This window comes from Staurois parvus, unplaced genomic scaffold (genome assembly GCF_062004578.1).
Source record: "Staurois parvus isolate SC_StPar_1 unplaced genomic scaffold, SC_StPar_1.0 ptg000414l, whole genome shotgun sequence".
Taxonomy (NCBI): Eukaryota; Metazoa; Chordata; class Amphibia; order Anura; family Ranidae; genus Staurois; species Staurois parvus.
The window spans coordinates 5,150,873-5,165,418 of NW_028318210.1; the positions used below are offsets into that span (position 1 = coordinate 5,150,873).

General features: G+C 40.2%; 1 protein-coding gene across 3 annotated transcripts in view; it reads left to right on the forward strand.

Moving 5' to 3' along the window:
• Positions 1–14,546, forward strand: part of STARD9 (StAR related lipid transfer domain containing 9) — a 252,204-nt gene that overhangs the window by 108,100 nt on the left and 129,558 nt on the right. For all 3 annotated transcript variants that reach the window (XM_089686880.1, XM_089686878.1, XM_089686879.1), the window contains exons 5-9: positions 2,181–2,213; positions 2,438–2,499; positions 2,607–2,719; positions 9,969–10,038; positions 10,733–10,805. In XM_089686880.1, coding sequence (XP_089543006.1) covers positions 2,181–2,213; positions 2,438–2,499; positions 2,607–2,719; positions 9,969–10,038; positions 10,733–10,805 — 351 coding nt within the window. The remainder of the gene's footprint in view (positions 1–2,180; positions 2,214–2,437; positions 2,500–2,606; positions 2,720–9,968; positions 10,039–10,732; positions 10,806–14,546) is intronic.

Here is a 14,546-nt window from a genome sequence, read left to right on the forward strand (position 1 = left end):
GTAATTGTGCACACATTTATTTTCATACTAAAGCCAAAAACCTCACTTCTATTTTCCTAAATATTCAGGTTTGAGGTTTATTAACATTATGGATTGACCAAGAGCACTGTAGTTGTTCAATAATGAATCCTCAAAAATACAACTTTTCTAATAATTGTGCACACAGTGTAGTAGCTTGTTGATTGTTTTTACCTTGCATTGGTCCAAAGCTTTAAAAAATATTTGATATGGAAACTGTATAGCAGTAAGTTGTTGCCATCACTGATTTATTTTTTTTTTTTTCTTTCTAATAATAATTTTTATTGGTTTTGTTAAACAATTAATAGTCAAGGAACATGAAGAAAGTGCATATTATACTAAGATCCTAGATTGTAAGCTCCAAGGAGCAGGGCCCTCCTATCCCTCTTGTATTGAACTGTATTGTCTCCCGTTATATTGTAAAGCGCTGAGCAAACTCTTGGCACTAAATAAATCCTGTATACTATACTAAATACTAAAACAATCCCAAAAGGAAGCAAGTCGTAGATGGAATCATTGTGGAAAATACCCCCAACCTTCAAGGTCAGGATTACTTGATTTGGTTTTTAAAGGTGCATTTTTCAGTACCTATGTGGTCTATTCATATTGTTCTTTGTGTGACCACCCCTACTTTGCATGTTAAAGTAGATCTGAACTAGGTAAAAACTGAGAAAAGAAGAATTGTATATTTTATTTTATGAATTTATGTTATCAGACACCTTTAAAAGATGAGTGCACTTTTAAACAAAGGTCCCTTATCCCCCTAACTTAAAACTTAGCTCTGCCCCACAACTTCAAGCTGAAAGATGGAAATCATCAAGGACCTCTTCACACCTTTAAAATGCTTTGCATTGCATTAATGCAGGCACTTTAGCGCAAACTATGCAACGCGTTAACAAGCACTTCAAGGTAGTCCAGTCATTTGCAAACCAGGCCTGATTTCTTTTCCTAACTCAGTGCACCACAACACACTGTAGTGTGTTACCATTCATTGAAGTGTACTGCAGTGCAGGTCCATTACCTTGAGCTATCTTTCAGAATGAATGGCAGCGCAATGCACTGACGCATGCATGCCGTGTTACCGCAACACAAAGGTGTGATGCTGGCCTAAAGTTGCCCTTGTATATGTGGATTATCTGCAAACAAAACTTGCGTTGCCGATAATTGTTTGAAAGTTTGCTGCCAACTTTTTTACCAGATAATTATTCCCAGAAATACCATTTTTTTAATGACTGAAGGTGCTATATTATGAAGGCTGGCAATTGTCATATTTGCACACATACAGTATGAATGCTTATCCTCCACAAGGACTGACCTTACCTGTAAGAATTGGCCATCAATGTGCTTGGCCAGATCTGTTGCTGATTTGATGTGCTACATCTCAGAATAAGTCTCTTTTGGCCCCGCACATCTTCAGGGGTATTGGCAGTTTGATGTGTGCTTTTCTCATCTCAGCATGTGCAAACTGGTGATAGAATATCAATGCAGACATCCAGAGGTGCCCAAACTTTTTTTCTGGAATGCCTTAAAACTAGTGGCTTCTAATATGCAAAATATAATTTTCATCTACTATGCCAATGGCCACCTCTTTTACCTCCCACTGTGGTCTGTTGGCCAAAGAGGCTGCCTGACAAATTGTTGAAGTAATAGAGAGCTGAGGGGGGAGAGGAATAATCTCTCATAGTGAATAAGCTCTCAAAGTTCATATTTACATAATGGAACTCCAAAATCCAATAAAGTGTGATGTGTGCAGACATCTATGGGTGCCTGTACTAACAATCTGATGTTAATGTATGATAAACCTGTGTCCACACACTCAACAGTAAAGGTAAATGAAACTTGCTTCCAAAAAACATCCATAAATAAATGTAATTTATTCCACAACCATGATGGAATGAGCATTTACCTTTACCGTTGAGTTTATGGACACCTCTGTCTACACTAGTGGACTCATACAGGTTGATAATTTTTTACTTCCATTTTCTCCAGTGGATTGCTAGCAGCACAGTAGTGGGGGGACTTCAATTGCTCTCATATTAGTCCATCAAGTGTTAAGCGCCCCTGGTCTGTGTGTGGATTTATTTGGTTGATGTTAGATTATGTGGACTAATGAGAACAGATTTTGTTTGAATTTTTAATTGCACTTCCTCCTGTTTTTACAGACATCTGTTGGATTAACACCCCGCATTTGTGAGGTAAGTTAAGTTTTTATTCTTTACAAATATATATATATATATATATATATATATATATATTTCTGTTGTATAATAAGATAAGAGTTTATATTCTGTCCATAAAAACATCATTCTTGTTCCTGTCTAAATATCTAGCATCCTGTCAGCAGTTTAGCCTTTAACTACTAAGAAATGTATCATGCTGGATAATTTGTGGTGCACAGTAATGTGTTTTCCTCTCTAAGGGTCTATTCTGCTATAATGCTGATCCCTCAGGCACCGCATCCTCATGCAGGATAGAAGTAAGGTAAGGGGTAATCAATATCTTAAAACCATGATCCCACATTTGTTGCACATCTTGTATTACTTAACTTCTGTAGCTTGCATTGTGATACTGTAATGTATTTATTTAAGCTTTCTAGAAATTTATAATGAACGTGTCCGGGACTTGTTACATCAAGGAGACCAGAAGAAGCCTTACACTTTAAGAGTTCGTGAACACCCAGAAAAAGGCCCATATGTACAAGGTATGCAAAGTTACATGTATGTTTTGGGTTTCATTTTTGAAAGTGGCTGAAATAAAACTGTCTCTGTTGGCTAATCGTTAGCAGTCAGAATCTGAAAGTTTTATTCTGGCTTCTGTAGGGTAAAAGAGACAGCAAAATGAGAACTACTTTGTGTTTTATAAACTCATTGTTCTCCTGGTAATCTTCTGAATGACCCCTTCTCTCATTCATTGATGGACACAGCTGTCCATATTCTTGACTGTAGGGTTATAGTGCCAACTTCAGGAGCAGGACTCTAGGCCGAAATAAAACCCAGCAACGTCTATGGGCAGTCCTAGCAGGACTAATAAAACCCCTCTCTGGTATAGGCAGCTCAGTTTTTTTTACACTGCCTAGTGTAGAACTTGTGGTTCCATATTTATTTTCCACTTTTTGCTTTTGACCTGGGATTTTTCCTTTGAGGAACTTTTATCAACAGCTTGGTGTCTCCCATCAGTGTGCCCCTTTACAGTTAGAGTTTCCGCATTAGAGTGCCCCATTATATAAGGTTCCTTCATCACGGTGACACCTTACCTAGTGTGTGTCCATCAATGGGCCGCTTACATAAGGTGTCTCCATTAGAGTGCAACTGTACATCATGTATCCCCATCACATCAGGTGTGCCCATCAGAGTTCTCCTTTACATCAGTTGTCCCCATCAGAATACCCCTTTACAGCAGGTATCCCCATCACATTGCCACCTTACTTTAGCTGTTGCCTTTAGAGTGCCCCCTTACACTCAAAGTACCCCTTTCCATCTTATTTCCCCATCAGAGTGCCCCTTTCCATCACATGTGCCCATCAGAGTACCCCTTTCCACAGTATGTGCCCCCTTAGCATAACGTGCCCATCAGAGTGCCCCTTAACATAAAATAAGCTGTTGGGCAAATTTTATGTTAAAGGTCACTCTGATGGGCACATGTAATGCTAAGGAGGCACATATGGACACATACTGTGGAAAGGGGCACTCTGATGGGCACATTTTATGTTAAGGGGCACATTCTATGTTGTGCCCATCAGAGTGCCCCTTAACATTAAATGTGGCCATCAACATTACTCTTTAACATTAAATGTGCCCATCATAGTACCCCTTAATATAAATGTGCCCATCAAGGTCCCACAGAAAGAACACACCCTACCTTGAAGGCAGACAGGAGTGGGAGGCAGGAGCTTGCCGAGAAACTTGCTGAAGGGGGCGGGGTGCATGCTTGTGGACAGGCAGGGTGCGGGAGTCGGGAGAAACAGTAAGCTGCAAGGGGTGGGGCGCATTCATGATGTAATCGGTTGCTGGGACGCCAGCTTTGCCAAGCAGTGGATTCGTCATTCTAGTCTGGCGCTCTGTGCGGGAGCACTGCTCGGGCCATTCTCGGACCGCTGTCCGCCATTTAGTAACCGCAGGTATAGAGCATAGTAATAAACTGGTGCTTTTGTTGCTCTGAAGAAAAAGATGCTTGTTCTTATGTGTCATTTCACTAAGAGATGAATACCGCATGAATTTTTGAGTTAACCACTTCCCCGCCACCCTATAGTAGAATTACTGCTGCAGGGCTGTGCTACCCACGTCACATTTGGCGGCTACAGATGTCTGTGACCGGGTCCCGGCCAGAGATTCCCCACTGGCACCCGGGGATCGCTGAGTAACACTGACGGGAGATACCTGTGTGTAAACAACACAGGTTTCTCTCCTGCCAGCAAAAACATGCTGCTGTGTATTTCTCTACACTGCACAGCAGTGTGTTTCCCTAGTAAAACAAACATTATGTAAAACAGCACACGGTTAACCCTTTGATTGCCCCAGATATTAACCCCTTCCTGCCCAGTGTCATTAGTACAATGACATTGCTTTTTATTAGCATTGATCACTGCATTAGTGTCATAGGGTTGTCAGTGGCAGAATACATTTTGGCCTAAATTTCTGACAAAATTTGAGTTTTTTTTACTGGATATGTTTTATATCAAGTCAAAAATATTGTTTTTTTTTTCTCAAAATTCAGTCTTTTTTTTATAATGCAAAAAAATAAAAACCATAGAGGTGATCAAACACCACTGAAAGAAACCTCTATTTGTGGGGGGAAAAAGGACATACATTTTGTTTATGTAAATCGCTGCATGACCGCGCAATTGTCAGTTAAAGTAATGCAGCTCCGTATCGCAAAAAACGGCCTGATCAGGTAGAGGGGTCAATCCTCTGGAGGGCAACTGGTAAAAAAACCTCATGCGGTATTTATTTCAGAAGTAGTCAATTCGCTAAAAAACATGCGTTATTTACCAAATGTGTTAAATATTTGTTTTGTGATATTTAGCACTTAAATTTTGTGTTATTTTTGGTGTTGTTTTTTCACAATTTTTTTTTTTGCAGGCTAACACTGCACCAGAATGCACATAGCAATACTCTGAAACTATGGAAGCATTGTAGTGTGCTTTCATTCACAAAATGATCCCCCTCTGATGAAATGTTACAATTTATTATAATTCCTGAGCTCACAGGAGAACTGATACATTATATACTTTTCACTTTCTGGCCAGTGCAGAGTTCCTCTCAGCCCGGGTTCACATATATGCCGTGCGGTATATCGCATGTGATTCGCACAGGAACCGCACCGCATTCCTGTGCAAATCACATGAGATTTGTGTGCAGTGTGATTGAAGCCAGACATTTTGTATGGCTCTTATCGCACCGCACCCACACCAAAAACGTGCAGGACCCTTTTTTTTGGGTCCGCACTAGAATCAGATTGCATGGTTATTCATACCTATTCTGCACATCGCACCTCGTTTTGCGGACTGCTTTCGATGTGTTGTTAACTAACATACACACCCGCAGCAGTTCGCATGAACGGGGTGCGATTCTGATGCGGTGCGGAATTCGCACAGACAACGCTGAGAATTCCGTATCCGTGTGAACCAGGGCTAATTGTTGTTTTGTACATTTTTTAAAATACCGCCAGCAAACACCTGGTGATAAATAACAAGTGTGTGTGGTTTTTAATGAATTGACTTTAATGATTTATCTAATTTTTTGCGATATTTATCTCACTATTTTAACAAATGTGTGGTCTTTACCTCACAATCGATATTTTACTTTGATGAATTGACTCTTATTATCTCATCCAATACTTCTGAAAAATGAGTGACCTTCATATCGAATGCAGTAAACTTTAGTGAATTGATCCCCTAAATCTGAAATGAGAGTGACCTTTTTTTGAGAGCACAGAGAACTTTATTGGAAAAGATGCAATAGTGACGTGGAAGCACTTATGACAAATTAGACATTTTATGGACTCTTTTTAATTATTATGATTCAATTGTACTGTTGAGTGCTGTGTATAACTGTCCCCAGTCTTCAACAACTCCAATAGCATGTTCACAATTCCACACACTCGGACCATCTCTTGTATCATGTCTGCAGTCTCTGACCATCTCTTGTATCATGTCTGCAGTCTCTGACCATTTCTTGTATCATGTCTGCAGTCTCTGACCTTCTCTTGTATCATGTGTGCAGTCTCTGACCATCTCTTGCATCATGTCTGCAGTCTCTGACCATCTCTTGTATCATGTCTGCAGTCTCTGACCATTTCTTGTATCATGTCTGCAGTCTCTGACCTTCTCTTGTATCATGTGTGCAGTCTCTGACCATCTCTTGCATCATGTCTGCAGTCTCTGACCATCTCTTGTATCATGTCTGCAGTCTCTGACCATCTCTTGTATCATGTCTGCAGTCTCCGACCATCTTCTGTATCATGTCCGCAGTCTCAGACCATCTCTTGTATCATGTCTGTAGTCTCTGACCATCTCTTGTATCATGTCTGTAGTCTCTGACCATCTCTTGTATCATGTCTGCAGTCTCTGACCATCTCTTGTATCATGTCTGCAGTCTCTGACCATCTCTTGTATCATGTCTGCAGTCTCTGACCATCTCTTGTATCATGTCTGCAGTCTCTGACCATCTCTTGTATCATGTCTGCAGTCTCTGATCATCTACTGTATCATGTCTGCAGTCTCTGACCATCTCTTGTATCATGTCTACAGTCTCGGACCATCTCTTGTATTATGTCTGTAGGCTCGGACCATCTCTTGTATCATGTCTACAGTCTCAGACCATCTCTTGTAACATGTCTGCAGTCTCTGACCATCTTCTGTATCATGTCCGCAGTCTCGGACCATCTCTTGTATCATGTCTGCAGTCTCTGACCATCTCTTGTATCATGTCTGTAGTCTCTGACCATCTCTTGTATCATGTCTGCAGTCTCTGACCATCTCTTGTATCATGTCTGCAGTCTCTGACCATCTCTTGTATCATGTCTGCAGTCTCTGACCATCTCTTGTATCATGTCTGCAGTCTCTGACCATTTCTTGTATCATGTCTGCAGTCTCTGACCTTCTCTTGTATCATGTGTGCAGTCTCTGACCATCTCTTGCATCATGTCTGCAGTCTCTGACCATCTCTTGTATCATGTCTGCAGTCTCTGACCATCTCTTGTATCATGTCTGCAGTCTCTGACCATCTCTTGTGTCATGTCTGCAGTCTCTGACCTTCTCTTGTATCATGTGTGCAGTCTCTGACCATCTCTTGTATCATGTCTGCAGTCTCTGACCATCTCTTGTATCATGTCTGCAGTCTCCGACCATCTTCTGTATCATGTCCGCAGTCTCAGACCATTTCTTGTATCATGTCTGCAGTCTCTGACCTTCTCTTGTATCATGTGTGCAGTCTCTGACCATCTCTTGCATCATGTCTGCAGTCTCTGACCATCTCTTGTATCATGTCTGCAGTCTCTGACCATTTCTTGTATCATGTCTGCAGTCTCTGACCTTCTCTTGTATCATGTGTGCAGTCTCTGACCATCTCTTGCATCATGTCTGCAGTCTCTGACCATCTCTTGTATCATGTCTGCAGTCTCTGACCATCTCTTGTATCATGTCTGCAGTCTCTGACCATCTCTTGTATCATGTCTGCAGTCTCTGACCATCTCTTGTATCATGTCTGCAGTCTCTGATCATCTACTGTATCATGTCTGCAGTCTCTGACCATCTCTTGTATCATGTCTACAGTCTCGGACCATCTCTTGTATTATGTCTGTAGGCTCGGACCATCTCTTGTATCATGTCTACAGTCTCAGACCATCTCTTGTAACATGTCTGCAGTCTCTGACCATCTTCTGTATCATGTCCGCAGTCTCGGACCATCTCTTGTATCATGTCTGCAGTCTCTGACCATCTCTTGTATCATGTCTGTAGTCTCTGACCATCTCTTGTATCATGTCTGCAGTCTCTGACCATCTCTTGTATCATGTCTGCAGTCTCTGACCATCTCTTGTATCATGTCTGCAGTCTCTGACCATCTCTTGTATCATGTCTGCAGTCTCTGACCATCTCTTGTATCATGTCTGCAGTCTCTGACCATCTCTTGTATCATGTCTGCAGTCTCTGATCATCTACTGTATCATGTCTGCAGTCTCTGACCATCTCTTGTATCATGTCTACAGTCTCGGACCATCTCTTGTATTATGTCTGTAGTCTCGGACCATCTCTTGTATCATGTCTACAGTCTCGGACCATCTCTTGTATTATGTCTGTAGTCTCGGACCATCTCTTGTATCATGTCTGCAGTCTCTGACCATCTCTTGTATCATGTCTGCAGTCTCTGACCATCTCTTGTATCATGTCTGCAGTCTCTGACCATCTCTTGTATCATGTCTGCAGTCTCTGATCATCTACTGTATCATGTCTGCAGTCTCTGACCATCTCTTGTATCATGTCTACAGTCTCGGACCATCTCTTGTATTATGTCTGTAGTCTCGGACCATCTCTTGTATCATGTCTACAGTCTCAGACCATCTCTTGTAACATGTCTGCAGTCTCTGACCATCTTCTGTATCATGTCCGCAGTCTCGGACCATCTCTTGTATCATGTCTGCAGCCTCTGACCATCTTCTGTATTATGTCCGCAGTCTTTGACTATATTGAACTGTGCATCTGCTGTCTATGAAACTGAATATTCACAAAATTGTATCTGCGGCTCTTTAGTGATTGGGGACAGCACACTTGAGGCTTTATTTGGTACTAGGAAAATGAGAATCTAGATATATCCAATTTTGTTGTATGCTTGGTTAAGTACTGCCTCCTCGTGGCAAAAAATCTTAGTGCTTTCATTGCTTTTGACCTTGCATAAACTCTGAAAAGCAAGGAAGATCAAGATATTACCTATAATCTGATGTTTTCACACCATTCTACAATTTTATTTTTAAAGCTAAAACCAGTAAAACAATATAGTAGTATAAAGTATAGTGGTTTGGACCAGGGTGAAGGAGAGTTCTGAAAGGTTTACTTTTTATATCTGAGATCACTGGGGAGATTTACTCTTACTTTTTGTACTTGTGACACCAGAACAAGAAAAGTAGAAAGCAGATGTCACTGGGGCAGGAGAACAAAGCAATGCAGGCCTGATCAGCAGAACAGGATCTTAGAGGAACATTTTCTAATAGGGACACCAGCAGCAATATGAAACTCTTTCAGAATCACGTAGTACTAAAGTCTCAGCGTGCTTTAGCTCAATGTAGTAACATAAAGATATAAAAAAAAACACTCCAGTGCAATTACAACCCCCCCCCATTCCCAAACACTTGCCTATATGTAAGTCTGTCTTTTCTGAACGCAAACAAGAAGTGTGTTTAGTATTACTAGAAGTTGGAGGTGGGCTTTAAAACAAAAATGCCCCTTTCACACAGGCGGACTAATTGGGTCCACCTGTCAGTTTTTTAGGCAGACCTGATCGGACCCTCCATTTTCCTCTAACAGACATGTGTCCATTTACACCTGCCCACATCCAGTCTGATCTGACAAAGACAGACGGATGGAGATCCGTTCCCTTCTGTATAGTGGATTAGATGGCAGTCGGGTATGAATGGACAGGCCTCCATTTACATCCAACTGCCCATAAAGGACAGCAGGCTGTGTTTGTGTTCACTCTGCATAAGTAGTGCAGACAAGGACCAGCCATCCACCTGCTCAGTGGGGATCAGCGGACAAATCCCCGATAACCATGCGGCCTCCTCGCAGAGTCCACCCTTTATGGAAGGGGCACTTTGATGTTTTCAGGTAATTTTGGAATTTAGAATATTCCTTGTTAAATGTGTTTTTATCAACTTATTTCATGTTCTTTTATGAGACTTGCATAGATCTGTTTGCAGAGTTTTTAGTTTGTACATAACTATTTATTTTTAAAATACAGGGTTATCCCAGCATGTAGTCACCAGTTATGAAGAAGTTGTAGCCTTGCTGGAGGAGGGAATGGAGAACAGGTAGAGTGGCAATGTGTGACATACTGTACATGTCTGCCTCACCGTTTCAGTTCAGAAGCTGTACATTTGTTAATGCTTTTCATACTTACATTTAACTTCTTTTTCTTGTGCTCACACTTGGCTGAGTGCTGCTTCCTTCGTCTAACATTTATCCAGCTAATTCTCTGCTACACTTTAGTCACAGTGATCGTTTAAAAACTGTGACCCATTTTATAAAAAAATGAGTTGATGTGCGTTATTTCAAGTTGGGTACAGACAGGGCAAATAATGACGTCTTTCTTTTTGTTCTTTCATTTTTATTTGCTACAAAAATGGAGAAAAGATGGACGCGTCAAAAGCCTCTGTTCTTAAGGCAGCAAGGGATACCCTGTGATGTGTCATCCATCCAATCTCTTCCTAACTGCTTAAAAACTGATAAGATATCAATCACAGTATTTTTTTAAGATTAGTTAGGGTTATCCTGGAATTCTACTTTAACTCTGAATATCTGTGTTCTGTCTGTTACCTCAATCCTTTAACTGCCACTGAGAATGGAAAGAAGATTATTGCAAAGATTATAATTTTGAGATCACTCTCCCTTCAACCTGCTTCAACTGTTTTATATATTTGTTTTTTTTCTTAATATATAAGAAGATTTTTGGTATGACTACTATTATTAGGAAGCATCTAATCCAGTGTTTTTTTTAACTCACAGGATTACAGCAGCCACTCATATCCATGATGCCAGCAGTCGGTCTCATGCTATTTTCACCATCCAGTATACCCAGGTCAGTACTACACCCTTTTTATATTCTACGACCTTTTTTGTTTGCCTGATAATAAGCCAATATATATGTAAGCAGAGTTCCATTTTCCACACTGGAACCTCTTGGATAACAGAACATTTCTTCTTCTATTACTGATCATAACCTGGCTTGGACTTATTTTGTCAATGTGTAAGAATTTGAACCAATATGGCCCCGCACTGCCACATTTTTAATAAATCTGACAGCTAGCGAGGGGGGAGAAGATCCCCGCTAGCTGTCAAAGCGAGGGCCGGTCTGACCATAACATGTTTCACCCTGAATATGGGTATACCGTGTAACATTTACGAAAGGTAAGATTATCCTTTAATGGCAGCATGTTTGTAAATCAACATTACCAGAAGCATGGAAAATGCTACTATATCTTATTCACTGAATTCAAGTAAACCTCCTTTCCCCTGGCATCCCTTTAGGCCTGCTTCACACTTGTGCAGTTTTATGTGTATTTTGCAGCACATAAAAATGCACCTGTCATAAGAATACATTGAGTCTAATGAGGTCATTCACATCTGTGTGTTAGGTTGTCTGACCGAGGCGTGTCCAATTTTACATGCGTTTATCTGTTTCCTGGCTTGGTGAAGTCTATGGATATATTGTGGATTGTGATATATTGTGCATTTTTATGTATTTTCATGCATTTTCAACTTGTGGGTGAGCATGTCAATTTGTCATCATCCTTAGATATCTGCCACAATGAAGAACGTGACAGGTGCTGCGGCAGCTGCAAACAGGGGTTTAAAATCGGCCATGTTTTCTCAACTCCATGTACTAAAAACTAGGAAGCACATTCCCCCATGATAACACTACAGGAAAACCATCCTCAATGATTAGCAACAAATATACACAAAGCATGGACATGCTTGTAAAACACACTAAAATGCACAAAACCAGGCACGCGGTCAATCACAGCTAATCACAACTAAAAAACCTAAATTAATCGATTTAATTCTGTTAAATGCTTACTTATAGCAAATAAATTGCTATAAGCAATCAAATTGTGTAAAAAAAAAAAAATACTGATCACTTCCACAAAAGTAGTACACTGTTACTATGGTAACATTATACTACTTTGGTCATAGTGTAATATGAAAAAAGAAAATCTTAAAGAGAAAAAAAGTAATAAAAAAAATTATTAAAAATAAAATAATCACTTTTTTTTTCATACTGTCACCAGTCAGTGTCCCTAATCACGGCCACACCAGTTATATGATGACGCTGTACTGCACTGGTGACAGTATGTAAAAAAAGAAATTTGTGAAAATTAGTTTTTTTAATTTCTTCATTTTCCAAAAAATTATGACAAATAAATTACAACTTCCAAAAACTCGCCATGCCTCTTATGAAATACGTGGACTGTCTATTTTGCAAAAAAAGGTGTCATTTGGGGGATATCTGTACTGTTCTGACATTTATGAGCCTCAAGGAATTAGATTGGCTGTCAGTATGTCAGGATTGATCAATTTTCAGATATATCCCATAGTTTGTGAACTCTGTAACTTTCCTACAGACTAAATAATAAATACTGATTTGGCTTATATTCACCAAAGAAATGTAGCAGAATACATCTTGGCTTAAATTTATGAAGAACAATTATTTATTTGTAAACTTTTATAAAAGAAACAAAGAAAAATGTGGGTTTTTTTCAAAATTTTTGGTCTTTTTGTGTTAATTTAGCAAAAAACAAAAACCCCGGCGGTGATTAAATACCACAAAAAGAAAGCTCTAGGTGTTTGAACAAAATTATAAAAATTTAGTTTGTGTACAGTGTTGCATGACCGCGCAATTGTCATTCAAAGTGTGAGAGCGCTGAAACCTGAAAATTGGCCTGGGCACAAAGGGGGTAAAAGTACTCGGTTTTGAAGAGGTTAAATGCAGTTTAGCTAAAAAGCAACAACTTTAGTCGAATCACTGGCCTATAATACAGTATGTCCCATGTTGTTCAGGCACCTGTATCCTGGAGCAATCTTCACTGCAGGGATGCCTCTCTTCTTTCTATCTCTGAACATCTGTTGCTTCAATGGTTAAAGCAGTTATAAAGGCTGTTTTTCTTTTTTTTCTTTTTTTTTTAAATAAACATGTAATGCTTATCTGCTCTGTTTAGTGGAATTGCACAGAAGGGGCCCCATACCTCCTCTTCTTGGATCTCCACCAGCACTCTCTGCTCCTCCTCTTTTGTGTCTGCCACTATCACAAGCTGCTTGTTATGAGGGTAGATATTCGGGCTTGCTCCTGACCTGAGCTGTGTGCGTCTATAGACACAGATAGCATGGCTTGACCCTGTTCCCACTCTCTGCTCACAGAATTGAGTGGGGGGGGGGGGGGGGGCGATTTTTTTACCTTAACCCCTTGACACTAACCATACGCAAATTAGCAGCCTCACAGAACCGGGCTTTTTTCCATGGGGCCGCTGATTTGCGTACTTGTCTTTCTGCTGGGAGCACGCCACATGGTGCACTCCCAGCATAAAGACTGGGATGTCACTGAGATCCCTGCGTCTTGTTCTAACGATCTGGAACTGGAACTCCCAATTCCAGGTCACCTGATCGCTGTGTTAACCTCTGATTGGCTATCACAGTGATCAGTCACTGTGCAGCCTGCCCCCCTTGTTTTCTCTCTCTGAATGGAGGAGAGAGGAAAAAAAAACAAGTGTATTTACAAAAAAATAAAAAAAATAAAAAAATAAACAACAATCCCTAGATCAAGGTTTGATCTAGGTCTGTGCCAGGGTTAGTGTTTAGGTCAAGGGTCAGGGTCAGGATTTTTTTTTTTTTAATTTGCATCAGTGTCAGTTAGTGGCAGAATAAAAAAAACAAAATGCGCACTATTGTTTCTGTGCTGTATTACGAGTACAAACAACTAACATACACACAAGTGGTATCACTGCGATTGTCAGGAGCAGGAAAAATTATTTTGGGTGGTAGATTATGGTAGTAGGAAGAAATATACAGCTAAATTTAAAGTGGTTTTTTTTATTACTATTTTTGGCCAGTTTTCCTTTGGTAATAAAAAAAAAAAATCAGGAGATATCCATTACCATTTACCACCAGATGAAAGCCCAGTCTGTCCTGAAAAAAACATGGTATAATCCACCTGGATGCACAAAGTAGCTGTGATGATATGTACGGTTTTGCTAACACATGTCAAAGTTGCAAAATTGTGCTTAGGCTTTAAGATTTGTTTTACTCTTAGGTACGAAGGGGTTAATACAGGGAATACATTAAGATAAAAAATGTTATGACTTTAACAGCTTCAGGTCTTCAAGCAAACCAGCAATAAAGGTGTTCCAACTGGTTCACCCCCTCTCTCCACTGAGAAGTTCTTTCATTGATTACACTGATTCTAACACATTCATGGCAGTGTAATCAATGAAGGAACTTTTCTCAGTAAAGGAAGGAGGGGGGGGGGGGGGTGAATGCCAGTTAGACCATCTGAAGAGGACAGGCATCCCTGAAATGAAGATTTCTCCAGGATCCAGCTGCCTGCACAATGTGGGACCTTCTACATAACAGGAAAGTGATGTGTCTAAAACTGTAGGGATTTGTTTAGGTAGCCAGCAGCTTAAGTCGTACTATAGTTTTCTTTTAAAGGGTTTCTCTGCACATTAGAGAATGTACACAGCAAATTTATATATTTGGAGTGAATCACTGACTACATATCAACACTTCTGAATAATCACGTTAATATGGAATTCATATTTGCTGCTTT